Source organism: Cnephaeus nilssonii (assembly GCF_951640355.1).
Source record: "Cnephaeus nilssonii genome assembly, chromosome: 5".
Lineage (NCBI taxonomy): Eukaryota > Metazoa > Chordata > Mammalia > Chiroptera > Vespertilionidae > Cnephaeus > Cnephaeus nilssonii.
In genome coordinates this window covers 104,795,267-104,817,559 of record NC_137076.1, presented here as the reverse complement: position 1 = coordinate 104,817,559, position 22,293 = coordinate 104,795,267, and the positions used below count along the sequence as shown (strand labels likewise).

The window sequence follows — 22,293 nt, the reverse complement described above, 5'->3', positions numbered from 1 at the left end:
CATACACTTGTAACTGAAACACCCCCGGGTACTGAACTAACAGAGCCGTCACACATACCATTTTTATTTATCTGAAAACATTTTGTAAAAAGATGATGTAAGTTAATACAGACATTTATGTAACTTCATTAACTGAAGTGAAGAGGAAATGTTTTGTTATTTCGAAGAGGATATTCAGATATTTGAATATTTCGAATGCCAACATTCCAGCTGAAGTTCTGGCTGTTGCACATGAACTCTAATGCCTCTTCCTGGATGCCAAGCGAGGACGAGTAACAGGGAGACAAATGACCAAACAGGCTGGCCCAGTTTAAGAAATCAAGCTCTGCCTCATCTGAAACTCACCTTTGGGTGACTTTTAAGGAAAGGGAGAGGACTGTTTCAGCTTGATGGGCTCAAAGGGACCCTTCACTCAGTTCTCCAGTTCGCCTCACAGAGAGCGCACCTCCCAAGGAGAGCCTTTGATGTTTTTTCTGCTCCTGAGATGTCTGAATCCAGTCATTCTAGCCGTCAGCTAACACAATAGGGCCCTGAAGAATCACTGGCAAGGTGCAGAGTTTAACTCTGAAAGGTGATCCTTGTTTTTAATTTTTGACCTGGTCAGGATGGAATCAATTTTGACCTCTGAGCAGCAAATACATCTGGGACATTTTGTTAAACAACCAGTAATGGGTAATGCTTTCTACTTCAATTTAAAAATATAAGCAGTGACAGAATTTTTTAAGGTTTCTTATTGCTTCCCTAACCTGTCTGCCCTATCCTTCTGCAAATTCTTTCTATAATTAAAATATCTCGAGTCACCCATTCTTGACATCCATCGTAGATGATACCTAGCACTTTCTTTCTGGAAACCTGCCCGGAGCTCCCATTTGAGGTCTTTCAGGTCTTCCACGAGCCTTTCACATGCTCCCTCTGCTTTAACATCCTCTGCTCTGTGGACGCCAATATACATGGGCACTTCTGCATTTTCTATTCCATGGCTACATTACCCACAATCCCCTCCTTCTGGAGGCTATTTCTCAAGTCTTTTTTTTTTTTTTTTCTTTCAGACTCACCTTTTTCAGGGCACCATTCCCAAAAAGGAAACCCCCTTTTTAGATCAGCTCGCCAAATTTTATTTCTAGCTCTGCTGCGCCAGCCAACCTTCTTAGGTAATTACTTCAGCTACTGGCTTTCTTATCTCTCTTACATAACAACCCCTTTAGGAGCTAGAGCCTTTTTGAACTAGCACCTTGAGTTTCCTGTTGGGGTACCAGGCAAGCATTCTGTGAGTTCATTCCCTGAACTTAGAACACCAGCTTTTCACAACTGAATAAAGCAAAATAAAAGAAAAAATAACTGCTACATCTAAATATAAATACAACCCAGTGGATGTGGTTTTTGTTTTGTTGTTGCTATTTTTTATTTTTATTGATTTCAGAGAAGAAGGGAGAGGGAGAGATAAAAACATCAATGATGAGAGAGAATCATTGATCGGCTGTCTCCTGCACACCCCCCACTGGGGATAGAGCCCGCAACCCAGGCATGTGCCCTTGACTGGAATCGAACCCGGGATCCTTCAGTCCGCAGGCCAACGTTCTATCCACTAAGCCAAACCAGCTAGGGCGGTTGTTATTTTTTATAACACATCCTATCTATAAACATAATCCAGGTTTGGGCACATTTAGAATTTAATTCCTCAAGGGAGAAGGAGGGCATTAGGATTTCATACAAGTGAACCTATTTGGTAAAGAAAACAATCTCTGAATCATCTTGGTATTGATTGTGTTACAAATAGAAAGAAATACTGCCTGGTCAGCAGGCCCAATCTAAAGGACACAGCAGAGTCAGTCTCTGGAGGCCAGCTGTGGCACTTGGAGCCAGGAGCCTGGCATACATCATGCAGAAGGCACAGGCTATATTTGGTGACATGACTCAACCTAGCCAAATATAGGCAACTGATACAGTGCGACTCTGGGAACCACACTACCAAATTCTACAGCCTTGAAAAGAGCCAAACTCCAACTAGGCAATTCTATGCTAGGCATTTGCGAGTTGGGAGAGAACCAGTATTTACCAACCAGAATGACTAAGAATTGCTGGGGGAAGAGGTGCTCAAAAGAACAGTATGTACTATCATGTTCTTTTAAGACATTAACTAAAGTAATCTAGTCAATGAGATGAAAGGAAAAAAGACTAGAAGGAAATTAATATATTAGCAGTATACTGTGTGTGCGTATTACTTTCAAAATTAGATAAAAGTTATTTTCTAAAAAGTAAGCAGATATTATTGCTACTGATGATGGAGCAGGAAATGATACAATAAGGCTGCCCTTTCAAACACGCAAACAGCAAAATTATCAAATGCTCTCCAGGCCTATTAGAGCTCATGCCGTGACCTTTTTCAGAATCAGGCCAGCATTGCTGGTGACATGGTGCAGGCCAAGGAATGACAATGGGGGACAGCTACCAGGTTGTCCAAAATACAGATGGATAGCCATGCAGTCCTCAAAGGTGACAAGTGGCGTGAAATTCTAAATCAATGTTTTAATCGACTCACATTGTAAAAACTTGATACTCCAAAGAAAAGGGAGGGGTCTTCAGTGAACATCATTACAAATTTCTAATAGGGAAAGGATACGTGTGGGCTTAGGCCCATGTCTAAGGTAGATCCGAGATTTACACACATAACTCATAGATGTGTATATACATACGCATGCATTTGTTGTCGCTAACTGAGGTACTCCTGCTCCCTTGCTCTTGCTCGTTTTATTTATTTCATGCTAAGTGTGTCAAAGCCACGCTGCAATAAATACTTTTTTAAAGGAGGTGCCCGCCTGCCTTCCCACATCTGTTTCTACCAATGCTGCCAGAGACCGGCAGGCGCTGTGGGGGCCCAGACAGTGCACAGCAAGGCTCAAGAAATGTGCAATGAATTCAGTTTGGAGTACCAACTTTATGTTTATACAAATGCAGAACACATATCAATATGCACTAACAAAAATGTATTCAATATGTTCTACCATTGAATGATATAAAGATAATTATTTTTAATAATTTATTCTATTGACCTGAAAGTAATTCCCCAAATCAAAATTCTTCTGTACTCTTATGCTCCCTACTGACCTATCTGTGATACAATCAACTTCCAATAAAGATTTTTGCATGCAATACCACAACGGGGGGACTGGCAAGGACTGACATCAACTAGAGAGGATTCCCCCCACACCCCCTGCCCAAATAAAAGAGCCATTATACATACAAAGAGTTTAGGCCAAACAAAACCCTCTCTAGGACAGAACTGGCTTTCAGTTTAAAAGCCAGGGCTTACAAAAATACTGAATTTCCTTGCCTACCTCTCCAGGTTCATCTCTCCACACTGCCATTTCCCTTCCCACATTAGGTCCTTCAGCCCTTCAGGTCCATTAATGTTTACTTCTGAGTTCCTCCCTCTGTCTAGAATGCCCTCCTCCCCCTTAGTACCTCACCACTCAAACCCTCACCCTTCTGCCCAGTTAGTGTCCCTCCTAAGCCCCACCTTTTATGGTTAGATAAGCCACCACTCTCAGGTTCAGATAAGCTACGTGCTCCATACAACACCCTGGACATTTGTTACACTGTATTTAAATGACCTATTTCTAAACTATCTCTTCCTCTAGGGCAGTGGTCAGCAAACTCATTAGTCAACAGAGCCAAATATCAACAGTACAACGATTGAAATTTCTTTTGAGAGCCAAATTTTTTAAACTTAAATTTCTTCTAACGCCACTTCTTCAAAATAGACTCGCCCAGGCTGTTGTATTTTGTGGAAGAGCCACACTCAAGGGGCCAAAGAGCCGCATGTGGCTCGCGAGCTGTAGTTTGCTGACCACGGCTCTAGGGCAACAAGATCTTTCAGGACAGATTTTGGGGTCTTATATCCCAGAGCTTGGAGCAAAAGGTGCTCAATAATAGCTATTGAATGAATGAATGAAGCAAAGCAGCGATGGGTGGTCCCTCGCCATGGAACATGCATTGAACAGGATGGAGAGTCAGACCAATCCCATCTTGTGACCTGGCTCAAATTACTTTCCTTCTTTGAACCTCAGTAAAACAAGGAAATTTCCATTTATCTCACAAGACTATTGGGAGAAATTGATGAGACAATTTTTGCAGAATGCCCAGAAAAATCCCCAGAATAGAGTAGATGCTCAATTAATATGAATTCATTCCCCCTCCCCAACTATAAGCCAGAGATACCAACAAATTTCCACTTGTGAGAGACAGAGAGAGGAAGGGTTCCTTTTAGCCACATAAGACCCAAACCGGAACCTTGGAGAAGGGCGTAGCCATCTGGGTTTTTTTTTCAGCTTCAGAGAAATGAGAATTTGCTAGTGTTTTGGTTACAAACATGAATATAATTCTTCCCTGGGGGAGAGAAGAGGGAAAAAACCTAACTCCTTACTTTTATAATAGCCAAACTGGCAAAGCAGAAGTACTATTTTAAAAATGAAAACTTCAAAAATTCAACTTAACACTTTCCCATTTAATAAAATCTGGGAGCATCTTCCTTTTGTACAAAAAGATCACATTTAATTTTTCAATTGAGATATGAGAGTTGAAACAGATTGTGAAGTGGTAAAATAAAATAACATTTATCTGTAAGATAAGCAGTCAATGAGATGGGTTTCTACAGATTGTCGAAGGTTCCCTATAAAAGGATTGCTTTGAATCTAACTCAGGGCAGGTGCAAAGTTGCAAGATCTAAAAGCATCTCAGAATTTCAGGCCGAAGGGAATGTCTAGAGAGAGACCAGCACAGAGCTGACCTAATTAAGGAATTCAAAAGATTTCCTACTGCCAGTAAGACTAACAACAAGCCAGCAAGCAGGAAGGCTATTTTTAGTCCTGCCAGAGGACTTCTGACTCTAGATGCTACATTTAGAGGACAGAGCAACAAGATAACTTGCCTTAAGAGGATGTTATGATACCAGTGATTAATGGCATTTTTTTTAGCTTTAAAAAACTAGGCATAGTTTTTGTCCAAACTAAACCAGTCAAAGGCAGTTTTTTGTGTGTGTCTGTGTGTTTGTTTAAGGATAATATAATGGGAAAAGAAGGTGGAAAACAGACCAACTGGTAGTAGAAAAGCTTTAAGAAAAAAGCCAAATTAGAATTCTCCTACTTCGCACAAAGGTTGATTAAAAGCAGCATGTGTTACAAGAGACATGTTTTAAAAGAACCAGTGAGTGAGCATCAAGAATTGTACAAGTGGCCAAGGTAAAGTGGTTTTGAGAAATGTCTCTCTGTACTGAGTCGAGCTTGAATAAAAGAAGATCAAGACCAATTTAAGAAATCCCAGGGGACCACAGGCCAGGTTGTCTGTAAGTGACTGAGAAGTTTAGAGAGATAAGCCACTCCTAAAACTGGCTACTAAAGTCCAAACCCCAAAAAGCAATCTGCAGTCACTCGCTGGCTTTCTACACACACACCTATTGTCAACTCGAATCGCTTAACTAATACACATTCTGTTGATACCCAAGGCACCAAGTCTTCCTCTTGTTAGTCTTCAAAACTAAATAACACGCATTCCAAGGTATCTGCTAACTTATGGAGGATAAGCTGCACGAGGCAGGAGTCTGTTTTTCCTTCCCTGGTACACACAAACAGCCTACAATAGTGCCTGGCACGGAGCAGATAGATGCCTGATAGGTGTTTGGTGTAGGAATGGCCTCCACAGCTTCAGACTTTACAGGAACTTACTCCAAAGCGAAGGCAGTGAGGGTGGCGTGGGGAGGGAGCATCTGAATCACTTTGGGAGCACACACGCTATGGTCTCATGACAGACGTGGTGAATCAAAACCAAGGAAAGAAAAGCCAGCCTGGAAAAGTTTCCTCAGTGACTGTTCCGACCTCCACCCCCACTGAGGCCCTGTCTATAAGAAGCCAGCAGGTGTGAGATCTGAATATTTTATAGATTACTAGAGGCCCGTTGCATGAAATTCGTGCGGGTGCGGGGGGGGCGGGGGGAGTCCCCTCAGCCCAGCCTGCACCCTCTCCAATCTGGGACCCTTCAGGGGATGTTCGACTGCCCGTTTAGGCCCAATCCCAGGGATTGGGCCTAAACTGGCAGTTGGACATCCCTCTCTCAATCCAGGACTGCTGGCTCCTAACTGCTCACCTGCCTGCCTGCCTGATCACCCCTAACCACCTTTGCCTGCCGGCCTGATCGCTCCCAACTGCCCCCCCCCCCCCCCCGTGCTGGTCTGGTCGCCCCTTACTGCCCCCCCTGCTGGCCTGGTCACCCCCAACTGCCCCATTCCCCACTGGCCTGGTCGCTCCCAACTGCCCCCCTGCCGGCCTGGTTGCCCCACACAGCCTGCTGTTCAGTCATTTGGCTGTTCCTCACTAACCTCCCTGCCAGCCTGGTCACTCCACGCAGCCTGCTGTTCGGCCATCCGTTCGGTTGTTTCAGTCGTGTCAGCCCCTGGCTTTTTATATATTAGGGTGTTAAAAAACAGTTCTAAAATTTTGTGCCCAGTCTCCTAACTAGAAATTAAGAAACTTTAACGCCTACTCTCTAATACATACTGAGACAAAGATGTTTACATTTTTTTTAAGTTTGTTGCCCTCTTAAGTGCTACACAATAACTACCTAAGCTATAGACCCAGGAGCTGTGTGTTCCTATCTTGATCCTCTAGGTACCAGTTAGAGGATCCACGTTACAGAAGCTGTTTAATTTCTCTGAACTTCAACTTCTCCACTGTGAAATGGAGAGCACAAAACTCATGGAAAAGGCTATTGTAAGGATTTAAGGTAGAGATACTTCTCTGAAGGGGCACAGAATAAAAATCAGAAGTGCCCCTATATAGGATATCCAGGTCCACCTCAAAAAAGGAGAAATGTCCCCCAGCACCTAATGTGTCCTTCAATCTGCTACCCGGTACATGGAATGACATGGGATCGGGATACAAGCAGAAATTAAAATGTAAGATACTTCCACAAACCACGTGGCTTAAAGAAGGCCGGCTCCCCTCCTAACGAGGGCTGCCATGTTACCCAACTCCAGGGGCAGCCTTTTGCCATATGGCTCCCCCTGCCCCCCGGCATCATGCCAGATGTTGCCTGAAGAGCCCACACTCTTAGCCTTGCCTCAAAGGGCAAAAGAACAGCTTTGGATGTCAGAGACAAAGTTCAAAATGCTACCTGGTGGAGATAATAACCTCGGGTCGGGAAGGGCCCCTCAGTCCTCTCTGTCCTCCTCCTCACCATTTCCTCTAGTAAATTTCTTTTTCTGTTCTGCTCCTTTGGAAAAGATGGCTATTCTAATGGTAGGAGGTTAAAGCAGAATAATGACGGAAGATCTCTGGAGCAGGGTCTCATAACTTTGTATAATTATTAAGACCCACTTTGATCAAAATATTTCAGAGAGGCCCCCCATCATGGTAACAACTGAAGCCCCAACCCCAAGCCAGTGAATAGTACAAGTCAAAGAACAGCCCACAAAATAAAAGGCTACTGTGACTTCAGCAACACCTTTAAATGTATTTTAATTCATGACATCAGCATCCATGTGCTTTTGGAAGACAATCAGGCCTATGCAAAAGACATACCTATCATCTAACTGGAATGCCTAGTCCTAATGACTAGGACTAGGTCACAGGTCCGTCAAATAATTCCCACGGCTGAAGAGGCTTGTGGTCCACAAACCAAAAACAGAAGCACTTCGTGAGGTCAAGTTTAACAACTGTTCCTAAACATAATACATTTAGGCCTAGCTCAAAAAGAAACGATGCAGTCTAGAACAAAGCCTTTATTCAGCCGACTAAATCTGATTCTTGGTTAGATCCCTTTTACAAGCTACTCAATATTAAATACTGCCACACCAGGACTCAGATGAAGTTTATACACTACTTTCAGGCCTTCAATTCTCAAAACCTTCAATTCTGTCACTTAGGAACAGCATGCCACAGAGACTATATGGAATTGCTGATGATAATTTAAAGATCATTAAGTTCAGTCCCTCAATCCCTCCATTTCAGGTGAGGAAACCAACTTCTAGAAAGAAGTGACGGGCCTGAGGCGCCAGAACTTCCAACTGCAGAGCCAGCTCTGAACACAATCCTAAATGCTGCTCTTTTAATTTCTTACAATTTGGGAAAGTCTGTTTGTTAATAAGCTAACAGTTTCTAATTATTCACAATAAAGAGATCAAGTGGCTGATTTAAATACCTCCATGTAATTGAGCATGGCAGACATTTATTATTTGTAATATTATAGCCAGTAGAAATCAGATTTTTTAGGTTCTTTATACTTCACTTAATCATAACTGTTGGTTTCTCAAGGATTAAAAAAGGGTTCTCTAATTGGTTGATTCCTCCTTCTCTTTCCCAATGTCTGGTGACTAGCATCAGCCCATTGGATTCGAAAGAAGTTATGGAGCTGCTTCCTTCAGAGTTCCACTGATGTGTTGCTGACTGTTAGCAGGTGGGACCCGGAAGAACACAAAGGCTTGTTTTAGAATGGAGTGCACGGGCATGGGCTGAATTCAGAGTCTCCGTCAGACAGTAATAAAGCCCAGGGTAAGCCTGGCCCTCTCACTGTCTGATTCAGAAAGCAGTAACTAGTTTAAAACCAGCTAAAAATGTATTCCTTTTGCAAATTCTTACTGCTGAACAGCAACAAATTCAGAGTTTTCTCTCTTTTCCCTCTTTTAACTTTGGTAGTGAGGACAGTGGCCACATGAGGGGGGAAAACACTGAGCAGAGAAATTCACAAATCAGGCCAGTGCAGCTGATAAATGAGTCAACTGGGTACAATATTTGGGCAATTCCATGCGTATCCGGAAGAAGTAATTCTGTGCACAAGTGTGTAACTGTTCTGTCCTTCCTGTTGCTAAACTGAAAGCAAAGACAGTCTTGGATATTTTTATGACAGCTATGAAACAGGCGGCAGTGCCGCCCGCACAGTCAGCAGAGAACACATTCCAGGACCTCGTACAGGATCAAGGCTAAGGCCTTCACACGACTCCCTATTGTATCACTCCACAGTCCAAAGGACTTCCATTATGGAGAGATTAGCTGTCACCTCTCTACAGAATTACATAACATAGAGAGGAAACACAGAAAAGTGACATATCAAGAGGTACACTCTATACCATTATTAATTTGGATGTGGAGCATGAACAAAATGGATCTCTACAAATGTCCTGCACATCCTTCATTTTTTTATACGGCAAAGAGGTCCCTAATATTTAACACCAACCAACTGTTGACAAAGTCTGAAAACCTTACTACTTAAATGTTGCTCAGATTTCATTTCTCGGTGGAAAGGAGTATTATTACTGCCTGTCCATATGGTAATACCTTGCTTATTAAGTTATACACAGACAACGTGAAATGTAAAACATTACAGAAAAGCGCTTAATTTGCTACCTGATTGCTGCTTGTTTTCTGTCACATGTAGTTCATTCCTTTACCAATCAGTCGAGAATGTGTGTCAAACAAAATTAAGTCACAATAGCCACAAAATATGTTCACCTTAATACAATGGTTAAAAAAAAAAAACAAAGTTAATGAGTTAAGAGAATTTTTTAAAGAAATGCTTAGGAGCCTAAAGCTTCTGATAACACAAAGTGTTTACTGTCACTTTCTCCCTGGTCCTCTCCCCCCACCCCCCACTTTTCTCTCACCTCTCACCAGGTAAAATCAGAGTCTCCACAATGTTTGAAGAGGGCTACTCAGTTAGCACGGCCTCAAAAGAAGATGTGTTCAATTTTCAGGGTGAAGGTAAGGGGCTGCTCGGGTAATTATGGACTTACATCATGGATGACATAAGACAAGTTTCTCCTTTGTGACAGCTGCTGATAGAATTTTCAGAACAAATCAAAACAAGGGTCAATATTCAAGAATCACTACTTCCTCCGCACCAGGACAGATTACGGAGATAAACTGGGCAGTGAGGATCGGGACCAGGCGCACGGGCGTTTAGGGTGAACCGAGTTGGTTTCAGTTCAGAGGTCAGAGTGAAAAAGAGTTCAGTCCAATGCTATGAGCACATCGGATTTTGTTCTCATTTCCCTTTCCCCTCCTCCCCTTAAAATACAAAACAAAACCAACACCAACACCAAGCCCCATTCTGAAAAAGTGTAGTCACACTGTTCAAAATCCACACATTCGTACACTCTGCTTACACAGTGCTGAGGACCCTAAGTCCTGATCTATAGTAACCAGGAAGGAGACACTGGTGCAAAATTCAGAACACACACTGCCCAGTAACACAAAGACAAACACCCCCCACTACTCGCCCTCTTCTTGCTCACAAAGGAAGTTACCTCAACACAGAAGCCCAGGTCCATCCTATGGCACAATTGAGCCAAGCAAAAGAGAAAGACTGTAGGATCGTTCCATTTCAGCCGTCAGACAGGGAGAGTGCAGGAGGAGAGAAAATCACATCTTTTCTGAACAGCCACACCGGAGTTCATTGCAGCTGAGTTTAAATGGTCTTCTTTGCTATGGGCCCTCCTCCGATCCTCAGGAGGCTTCTAGAAGTAGGACAATTTTCTACGCACCAGAGATCTCAGCGACTCCCCTGCTGTACTGCTTTGGATCACTTGGTAGCATCCAAACACAGCAGTAAAGAACCAGGGAGGGCAGGAAGGCTCCAGCCGGGCTCTAGCAACCGCCTGGCTGACCCCGAATCTCCAGGACTGGTAATATTTAAAGACCGCCCAATTTGCCAAAAGACATTTGACCCCAAGTGGAAGGAGGTATTTGATTATAAATCCGAGTAAAATGAGCTAGTTTGCATTATCCATTTCTTCTTTCTGGCAAGTTGTATCATGCTCTACGAAATCTCCCTGAAAGGAAAAGGCCCATATAATCCTTTGAAAAGGTGACAAGGACTGGGATGCATAGCGCACAGTCTTTACTCAAATCACCACAGTCCAACTGACGTAACTAGAAACAGGTTAAATACTGTAAAAAATGATACCTACCACCACCATTTGAAATACATCATTTTAATATTAAAGCAATACAACTTATTTTAGTAAGAGTTCCTTCCCCTTTAGAAAATTTTATTTACTCTGAAATTCAAATGTATAACTCAATGATATAAAAGTTACTCCTATTTTCAGTAACTCTCATAGAAGATTTCAGGAGCTATCTCATTCTACATAAAGTCAGTATGCACTATCTGTGCTGAAACATCTGTATCAGTACGCAACATCTGTTCTCTACATCAGAGCCACGGGACTGCAGTTTGGAACATAGGAATATTAGAATCATGTAAAATGTAAGGTTTCCTACGTATGGCGTCCTTTTTAAGAAGCACTGACTTAAAGCCCCTACTGTAAAGATACAGAATTTAAACATTAGCCCAACGGTCACTCACATAAAAAAATCCTATATAAAATTAATAAAACAGGCTTTGGGTATGAAACTTTCCAGTGAGTTCCATGATTTTCTTCTAGAGAGATTATTATAAATTCTTCTGCTTAGCAACAAAGAGGCACAGATGGTATCCTCACTTGCCCACTCATTTAGGCATTTGTTTCAAAACCACAGCAGTGAAAAATAGGGGGGAAGGGTCCCCAAATTTAATGAGGAAAGAAAGAAAGAAAAAGATATCAAAGTATTTTTAAATGCAAGGTCACAATACCTTCGGCAGCCGGGAATTAAACACATAGCATATGTGAAATAGATCCAACTCTTAAATTCTTATTAAATGAACGCATGGAGCAAGTGAGGCAGTGCTGGCTATCTGGCTGACATACTCCCACTGCTTACTCTCCATAGGCCGGAGGTGTCCGGGGCGCTCGGGGGATGTGTGAAAGATTGGTACTTTAACCAACCTGCACTTCTGAATGCGGTCACTATTGCTTAAAAGGTAAATTAAGTTTTGAAACAGTCTGACACTCCAAGGGGTTGGGGTGGATGTGCTGAGCTCCTCCTTCCAAAAACTGAAAGCAAGATATATTCTGAAACATTATGAAAAGAAAAAGACACCAATTTCACAACATGCTGAGGGCAAATAAGATGATACTCTGACTCATAATTTAGTTAATATCTGAAGAACAACTACAGTGTTTTGACAATGTATAGATTGCCTTTGTTCTCCCAATAATTTCCCTGTCTCATTTGGCTTCCTAGTGAAATGAAGCAGATTGGATACGAAGTTGTTTTCATATATGGGATATTAAATACACAACCATTATTATGAAAGTGTGGATGGTTTTACTCCGTCTAACATCTGATAATTTTCAAGTGCTATTTTTTTGTCCCTTGATTCCAAGTGCCGTCCCCTCTGCTTCCAGTCCACAAACTACTCCTTTCTGGCGGATATCTATATTCCTCTATTCCCTTCACACCCAGGAAAGATAAAAAAGGCTCCTTGGCTCAGAGGTCTCTCCTACTACGCACTGAATGTAATACAGCTTCACGAATCTTTATTTCACTGTGTCCAGCCTATTTTTCAGAAGGCTGAAAACAGATGTGCTCGCATGTGGTTTTAATCTACTTCACGCCGCTCCATTTCTAAACAATAAGTACCAATTTCACAGGCGAGAGAAAAACACACAAATAACAGCAAGATACAATATTCCGCAAATAACCATCTGAACATCAACCACAGTAAAAGATTCTTCTGTCCAGAGAAAGAGAGTACTTGATAAGCCTAATAATATGGGCGCATTGCACAAGCTGCCAGCTGGGAGATCAACATGCAGACTCGGTGTGCAGCTCGGGCTCCCAGCTTATGAGACTGGGTGTGCAGGAAAGAAAATGAAATCGCCTCTGGGGAGGAGCTCCTGCAGATGGCCACTGGCTTTGGTTATGGAGGAGGCAATCCATAATTGCGAGATAAAAATAACATCCAGGCATGCCCGCCGATCCGAGCAAGGACGTGGAGATAAGGTAGAGGGAGGACCCTTTTCCTCCCAAAGAGCTAAACCTCTGTACATGGAGAACACGATAGGAGCCCTGACATTCTTAGAAAAGCTATTTTTAAATAAACTGTAAAAACCAGTATGAATTATGAAATGAAGGCTAGGTACTCCTTTTGCACATGTGTTAAAATGTTAAAAAAGAAAAAAGATACAAGATTTTCAACAAGCCAGTTGCAATCAATAAGGCATTCATAAAGAAACTAAAAAATGATATTTGAAGGTTCCTAGGTATATTAAACATTTTGCCATCTGTTGATGACAAAAATAAAAATTTTAAACCCCACTACGTTAAAGGAGATTTTTTTTCCCCCAAAAGAAAAGGCACATTTGTGTTTGTTCTTAATTTAAGAGAGCCATACCAATTCATCCTACTTGTAGTTCTTGTACCAAATAAAAGCTGTATTATTTAAACATATACATACAAATCGTACTTCTATGAGGAACCACAATTGAAAGATAAAAATAAATGAGGTCAACTGTAATATATTTTATGAATTATTTTTAAGATAAAAAATAAACCCAAATATAAAATTTATCTCCATATGGAGTCTTTTTAAAAAACAATTCTCAAATTAATTCTTTTTTTATCTTTTAAAAAAATGTTCTTTATTTTTCTTTATTGACTAAGGTATTACATATGTGTCCTTTTCTTCCCATTGCACCCCCCCCACCCCACCCCCCACCCCCCGCTCATGCCCTCACCCCCCTGGTGTCTGTGTCCATTGTTAAGGCTTATATGCATGCATACAAATCCTTTGGTTGATCTCTCCCCCTTACCCCCACCCTCCCCTGCCTTCCTTCTGAGGTTTGACGGTCTGATTGATGCTTCTCTGTCTCTGGATCTGTTTTTGTTCATCAGTTTATGTTGTTCATTATATTCCACAAATGAGTGAGATCATGTGATATTTATCTTTCTCCAACTGACTTATTTCGCTTAGCATAATGCTCTCCAGGTCCATCCATGCTGTTGCAAATGGTAGGAGTTCCTTCCTTTTTACAGCAGTGTAGTATTCCATTGTGTAGATGTACCACAGGTTTCTAATCCACTCATCTGCTGATGGGCACTTAGGCTGTTTCCAAATCTTAGGGATTGTAAATTGTGCTGCTATGAACATAGGGGTGCATATATCCTTTCTGATTGGTGTTTCTAGTTTCTTGGGATATAGTCCTAGAAGTGTGATCACTGGGTCAAATGGAAGTTCCATTTTTAATTCTCAAATTAATTCTTTTAAGTGAATTTTTTCTGAGAGGCATTTCATTCTCTACTAGTCTCATAGAATTAATGCCCATTTTCTGTTTTCTCTGTTGCTAAGGAAGCAGAGCACATGGAGAGGCTATTTTCAAAATGGATAGTCAGGTTTTATATTTTATTTTAAAAGATCAATGTGTTATTTTTAAAAATATTCAACTTTTATTTTTACCTTTAACAAAATCTCACAAAACAAGCAGAACCACAATGAAAAGCATGCATACTTTTCCCAACAGGTATCTAAATTAATAAGGAGAGCTTGACGAGAAATAAAGTATTTCCCCGAGCAAAATTCCATTTGGTAGTGATAGACTACAGTGACAAAAAGTTCGTCATCTTGGTTAAAAAAGATATAAATGTCAAGCATAACTATAATCTGGCAGTTTAGGACCATGAACTCATCTGTGAATTCTTTATCCCTCTTTGAAGGAAACAATACACAAAGTTCATTTAATACACTTAAGTCCCCTTGGCACTTCAGCTTAAATCAAAACTGGCTTTCTCATTTGATAAGCATGATAACAGATTTATAGATGGTTAGTAATAATTGATACTGTGTCTGCCATGAACAAGGCAGCATGCTGGATTTTATAGATACAGCATCACACTGTGGTGGCAGAATGGCCATCCTGATCTAGATCTACGTGACTCCATTCTGCCACACTTCCTCTCACAGATCAGTTTTCCAAAACCTTTATGCTGCCAGACTAGGCCAATCAAATTTAATTTTTTCTGTCATCAGACTTAAATTTTGATTATCCCTACAGAATCAGTGAAAGAAACTTAATTTAGGTAAAAATTGGTTAGAGGATATTAAAAAGGGACTATAAAATAAAGACAGAACTTCACACAAAAATTCAACAAGAAGAGAGAAGAAATAACCTGAGAGATGTCCTGCCTATATCTGATAGCCACTACTACTACTAAAATGTGTGCAAACTCTTATTTTATTTATTTATTGTTGACAGTATTACAGATGTCCCCCAAACTCCTTTATCTAACCTAAATACTAGTTAAAGGCTTACTTCTTTGAGCACCAAAATAAACTGCTTATATGTGATGCTGTTTGTAAATTGTGCTTTCTGTAATAAACGGATAGGCACTTATCATGAAAATGAAGTCTAAATTGATTATCCCTAGTATCTAGTATCTAAGAGCCTCTCCCCCCGCCCCCCCAAAAAATAATAGTTGCTGAAGGAATCAAATACAGTAAGAATAAACAAACGTCCTTTAGCTACTTTTTCTGGACTTAATTTTAATTCTGAAATAATTATAGATTTGTAGCAAGTTGCAGAAAGTGGAACAGAGAGATCCCATGACCCCTTTATCCACTGTGGCTTAATGGTTATGTCTTAACTCGAGTAAAAAAGCAGGGAACTGACATTGGTACGATCCGCAGACGTTACTCAGATTTCTCCTTTGGCTACTTTTTCAGAGAGTAGTTTTTCCTGGTCTAGAAAGGACCTTAGACTCTCTGCATTTTTCTGATGAGAACATGAGAAGAAAGGTCAAAGAGGCTGAAGGACTATTCAAAGTCAAAGTGCTAAGAAGTGGCCAATTCTGAATGAGATATCATCTTTCCTCAGAAACAGCAGCATCTGGTTAGTTTACCTATCAGAGTTCCACAGGACATCAGTGAAGACCTTCCAAATTATCTTATTCCAAAAATACCTAATCGGATGGATGCTTTTTAAAATATATATTATTTTTCATCTCTCCAGACTTCAAAAAGCTTTCCTCATTAAAAAATTTACCATTATTTATTTGTTGAAAAGTATTTTGTTTTACTGCATCAGTAATATGATAAAACCAAATTAAAAAAAAATAAAGACAAAAACTGGGCCAGGCTGGTCACCATTTGAAGCAATAGGCTGCCTTGCCACCTCTGACCTCAGTCAGTGCAAGCTGTGTCTGGCACAAAGCAGGCTCATTAACACTGAATGAATGAATGAATGAATGAATGAATGGACGAACGAACAAATGAACAAACAATTTAAGTGGGATGACAAGTACTTTCAAGTAAAATATATTTGTGCAGAAAAAATTTATTTTGTGGGGTAGTTTTCACAAAATCAGAGCTGGAAGTGCCCTTAGAAAACATCTATTCTGGTCATTCTCAACCCTGGCTACATATGTGAGCATCAACTGGGATAGGACCCAGGCATTTGTATATTATTTTTAAAGCTCCCCATTATAAAGTCCTTGTTATTAGGGTGATTCGAAATCCCTTGCTATAAAGATGAAATTGAGATTTACTCAAACTTACATGTCTTATTCAGGATAATACAGATAGTTAGAAATAGAATTGAGACAAGTAGGACTAGCACTATTTTTTCCTTAACATAATACACAGGAAATATTTCAAGAATGACAAAACATCATTTTAACTTTGAAACTCTTGGCCATTTTTAAAAATGTGAAACTAAGCTAAAAATTCTACCAACGTTTGCACTCTTTTTAGTGTCTGTCACTGTCATGGGGTCAGACACGTAGGTTTAAGGCATTGAGCAGTTTTTGCCTGAGATATAAAACAATGAGGTGTACGGTCCACGTCTTTTCAGCTAGCTGCCTACCCTAAGCAATTAGTTAGTACTCTGGCAGTTCTCTTAATTAATTTAATAATGGGCCTACAGTCAGTGGCTATCAAATATTTAACAGAAAGTCCAACATACATAAAATTGATGGAACTGACTAGATACAAAATATGAATTCAAATATTTGCCATCATGTTGATCAGATTATATAGATAGTATAAATTTTAAACTATTAAAATCAAATAGTTACATTTTTTAAAAGTACCTTTAATCGAATCATTTTCAGCTCTCATTATGTCAATGAGTGAACTCTCCAAGGAGTGCATGTCGAATGTCCTGGGGCGATCCTGTAACACAAACAGCCACAAACCACTTTTTAAAAAAGCATTTAATTATAAAAGAGAACAATAAGCTGCACAGGATGGATCACAGATCAAAAGTGGCAATTTTATTCCCTCTCAGTGCAATGTATATTATTGCTACATTTTATTTTGAACGCAAAACATCAAAAACACAAAGGTTAAGTGCCCTGGGCTCAGCAAAGAGTGATTTGATGTCTAATAATAATTCCAATAGACACATTACTTTTTGCTAATAAAGAAGAAACAATAAAAAGTAGTACAGAACATTTAATGAATGTAAAAATAAAATTTGTAATCTTTCTCCGCCCTTAAGATCGCAATACCATGGCAAAGCTTTCCAAACTGGTTCCAGCAGTTACTGACTGGAGTGGCATCTACACATGCTATACAGAATAGCTCTATTTTCTTACAAGCCAAGATTTAAAAATAGTCATCAAATGTCTGCAAGACCACCAAGAGGCCAAGTAGTCTTGATTTTGCTGCCATTAAAATTAAAGGGAAGAAGAGGCATGGAGAACACTGCTGGTCTAAATCCTGGCTTAACACAATGCATTTCAGGAGTGGGAGAGGAATCTTAAAATACACAACAACCCAACTGCTCTGACATTCTTCTGGATGAAAAGTACTAGCGATAACTGAAATTAATGCTTAGCTTGATAAGTGAAAAGTTGGAGATGGAAACATTTTCAAATTAAACTTTGAAAGGAGGCAATGATACACACTTCCATCGCATCTTAAGCATAAGTACACACACACAGACCACAGCCAGCATAGGAAAGAAAAAGGAATTTGACAAGCAGGATTCCGTAACCTTCTCTTCAGTGATACTGTCTCTTACATTATTTTTTAACTCAAAGACCTTCAGACACAATGTATTGAGGATTTTTAGGCTCCATGAATTCCGAAGGAAGCAGTTCCAGCAGTTAGCTGATGCAGACTGAGATCAAGGCACAAGTGCCATACCCTAGCCATCCTTAGCCTCGTATGTCCTCCCCACCCCTCACAACCCAACCTTATGACCAATTATAATGATTATAAACTACACGTGTCTAACATTTTACTTCTTATCATGCTTTGGTAATTCAAAGAGTTCAAAAGCCACATATTTTGTCAATCTTTCTGTTCTCAGAGAGGGTGTAATATTTGTCATTCTTAATTTATACTCTCTAACTCAGTGGTACCCAACATGGGGCACGGGCAATTTGATTTTTAAAGGGGGGCAATTCGAGAATGAGTTATTAACAGTGAATTTTTTGCATTTCTTATGGTTCTAGGGGCCTCATATATAGTAATATAAATATATATTGTGACATATTTATGCATTTCAGTTCTCTATTACATTTTGAAACTTTATTTGCTATTTTTTCATATCATTTCATATTATTATCATTATTTTTAAACAATTTCTTAGTGATTTCTTCCTCAGTACTTCAACTGTCCTTTCGCTTTTTTATCTTTCTCTTTCATGGATGCCATGTTCTTTGGAAGCTTGTTAAGACCAAGTGAATGGCCTTTTAGGCTTCCTCCACGTGAATAGGAATTCACTTTTTGAATAATAAGTATTATATGTCACGGGGGAGGGGCATCAGGATTTTAGAGATGCTTAGGTGGGGCACGGCCAAAAAAAGGTTGGGAACCACTGCTCTAACTGATCTTTTCTGTCCATTTTTAGCCTCTAATTAAAAAAACACACAAACAAACCTAAAATGTAAGTGTTCTGCCATTAGGCAGCAGGCGGAGGAGCAGACACTAATACATAAACTTAAGGAATCATAACTCCACCAAGATGTTTTTCCTACCAACAACCGAAAGGCCAAATCAAGGGTGCTTTGATTTCCACAGTTCATTCTTTGGTTTTGCCTTTTATGATTGTGAGTTGGGCCCCAGAAGGTAAACGACTATAAAATGGAAGCCTTGTTAAGTGACAGCTCTTCTTGACTGAGGATGAGCTGATGACCAATGAACATCAGCAGAAACTGAGGGCTTGAGCTCAGACACTAGGAAGCCCCAAGGCCACCACTGGCGAGTCACGTGAACTTGGGCACTTTCATCTCTAGATCTCTCCCCTAATCTGAGGAAGGAAAGAGTTTGATGAGATCTCGAATATCCCCTTCCTAGCTCCAAAATATACTTGTATTCTAGCTTTCTGATGGCCTTAGTTTGTGTTTTTCCAAGAGTCACAGTTTAAATTATTTTATGGCACGAACCAAAAAATGTGAGAATTACTAATCAAAATTTATCACATCTGCCCATAGGAAGCTGGAGGTCCATCACAGATTAATGCCAAATAACAAGCTTTAAAAAATTGACTTAAAACAATTCATTGAGGGGGATGTCTTGATTTCAAAAAAAGGTCAAAGAATCTATTATGGAACAAAAGAACACCGGCAACTATATTTGCTTCACCATTGCCAGTTTCTCTAGGCAGCCTACAGGGAGAAAAGGTAGAAAAGCAGAACTACCCTTTATTGAGCATCTACTAAGTACCAACCTTATTCTAGGCACTTTATTAATACTATCTTAATTAATTTTCAAACCTCCTTATAACGTATGTTCTGTTATTCACATTTTAATAATAAAAACTAAGACTAAGGAAAAGCCACAGTCTACTGCACAGATAGGACATTGCATAGTTCAGCAGTTTAATCAGGAGTCAAGTCCAAGTTTCACTCCAAAGTAGGCAGTGCTTCCTTGGATGAGGTAATGGTCATGGCAGTCAAAGGACCACACTAATTAAGACATGCATTTGAATAAATGAGACACTCTGCTGTAAGGGTCCAGGGGGCAGGAATGTGCTGGCTAGTGTCAGACAAACAGTAGGCACTCAAATATTACTCATTAACTGAAAGAAATAACAAAATATATAAGAGTAATCTAGAATGATATCAGCGATACTAAAAACATAGGAAGAGAAGGAGAAGCCTTATCTTCCCCTCCCCTGTTGAGATGACAGACAGATGTGGTGCATAAATTAGTGACCCATCACAAAGGTATCTCTAGGTTATCCACTGCTAACCACGGGAGTAGAAGTGGTAGTAATAGTAATAATAATAATAATAATAATAATAATAATAATATCGGCAGCTAGCATTTATCTAGCTCTAATGCTTTACATGTCTAGTCTTATTTATTACTCACAAAAATCCTATACAATTTTCAGTTATTGTCCCATTTCACAGATGAAGAAACTGAAGCTTAGAGTGATTAATAATTTTATCAATATCAGGTAAAAGTAGAGGCAGAATCTGAAGGAGAAACTAAGCCTTATGATGATAGAAAATGTAGCTTAATAATCATGAATGAAAATAAAAGAGCATCAATTATTTTCAAGGCTCAGCAAAGCAAACTTGGTTACAATGCTTAGACCTCATTTTACTTTGTAACCTTAATTGTTATATTTAATATATGGAACTGCATGTCAGTAACTGATTGGTTTCAATTTCTGCTATCTCTACTTCACAGAATAATTCCTAAAGGAAAAATCATACAAGTCACTTTGAAAATCAAAGTTGATAAAAAAATAACCTTCTGAAAAAAAAAATAGTATTTCAAAGAGCAGGCAGGACCCATCCCTTTATTATGCACATCTGAATAGACTTGCCATGGCAAAATAGGAAGACCTATATCAGCATGTAACTGATGACAAGACATGGCTTTTCACAACATTCCAGAAGTAGCCACAAGAAGCACACAAACCACGTGGTCTATTACTATCAGAAAGAACTAGATTCAATTAGGGCCACAAACCAAAATCATCATTCGTGGTTTGGGGTTTTGTTGTTGTTGTTAATGTTCAGATGGATAATCTAAGCCAGTGCTTCTCAGACTTGAGAGAACATCATAATCATCTGGAGGTCTTGTCAAAACATGGAGACTGGGTCTACCCCCAAGTTTATCTTTCAGAGCTCTGGGTAGGGTTCAAGAATTCACATTTCTAACAAGTCTTCAAGTGAAGCTAAGGACTACCACACTTTGAGGACCACTGAGGTAAGCAATTCCATTGAACAGGTTAACTTCGTTAGGTAGTTGGAGGTGTGATTTGTAGCTTATATCCTGGTGACCAGTCATGACACAATTGAGCTTAAATACTCCACCTAAACCATTTCCATATGAACAGAAGTGCTTTGCTCTCAAAACCTAAAACAATGCCCTTTGTTCCACTCTCTATGGTCATAACTTGAAAACAAATGACAATCAATTTCAACAAATCAACCACCACGGCATGACCATTCTATTACTGACTCTTCTCTCTTTTATACTTGAGTTAATATGTTTCGGCATACTAGACTGGGTCTAAAACATAAAATACAATTAACTGCATGTAGCCACATCATTAAGAAGCAAGACAGCCCTAGCCGGTTTGGCTCAGTGGCTAGAGCGTCGACTTGCGGACTGAAGGGTCCCAGGTTCGATTCTGGTCAAGGGCACATGCCCGAGTTCTGGGCTCGATCCCCAGTGCAGGAGGCAGCTGATCAATGATTTTTTATCACTGATGTTTCTATTTCTCTCTCCCTCTCCAAAATCAATTAAAAAACACACATATATTAAAGAAAAAAGAAGCAAGACAAAATTCAGCTACTCCCTTGACTCATTCTATTCCTATAAAGACAGATATCACTGTGGACACTTCTCAGACTGCTATGTATCTGTACTGGCCTGTGGAAGTTTCTCTTTCTGGCTTAAATTTTCCCTGGTGAAGAAGGGAAAGGAAAATATTTTGTTTTGAAAGTAAAGTCTATGCCAGTGTGTCAAAAAGGTACCTAAATAAACAGGAAGTTAGAGATGCCAGTAAAGCCTATAGTTAATTAACGGTAACTATGAGTTTTAATCCGAGATTTTCCAAAATGTAAATATTCTTCTTGGATTAAATATTTAAGCCCACAGACATTGACTGTATGGCCCTGGCTGGGTGGCTCAGTTGGTTGGAGCATCATCTTGTATACCAAAAGGTGGCAGGCTTGATTCCCTGTCAAGATACCTAGATTGTGGGTTCAATCCAGGGTCAGGGCGTGTGTGGGAGGCAACTAATGGATGTTTCTTTCTCACATGGATGTTTCTCTCTCTCTCTCCTCTCCCTTCCTCTCTCTAAAATCAATTACGAATAAAGAAATTAAAAGTTGACTATATGGTCAACTTTCAAGATTCCACCTCCAGATAACCCACACATTCTTGTGCAGGCACAAGTCCCCTTTCCCCGTGTCTCCCTTAGCATGCTGACATCCTGCGTGATACTGACAAGCTCTC

The 22,293-nt window shown here is 40.0% G+C and overlaps 1 protein-coding gene across 2 annotated transcripts in view; it reads right to left on the bottom strand.

The window, feature by feature from the left end:
* CPEB4 (cytoplasmic polyadenylation element binding protein 4) overlaps positions 1-22,293 on the bottom strand; it is a 55,141-nt gene that overhangs the window by 20,803 nt on the left and 12,045 nt on the right. For both annotated transcript variants that reach the window (XM_079772195.1, XM_079772196.1), the window contains exon 2: positions 16,953-17,034. In XM_079772195.1, coding sequence (XP_079628321.1) covers positions 16,953-17,034 — 82 coding nt within the window. The remainder of the gene's footprint in view (positions 1-16,952; positions 17,035-22,293) is intronic.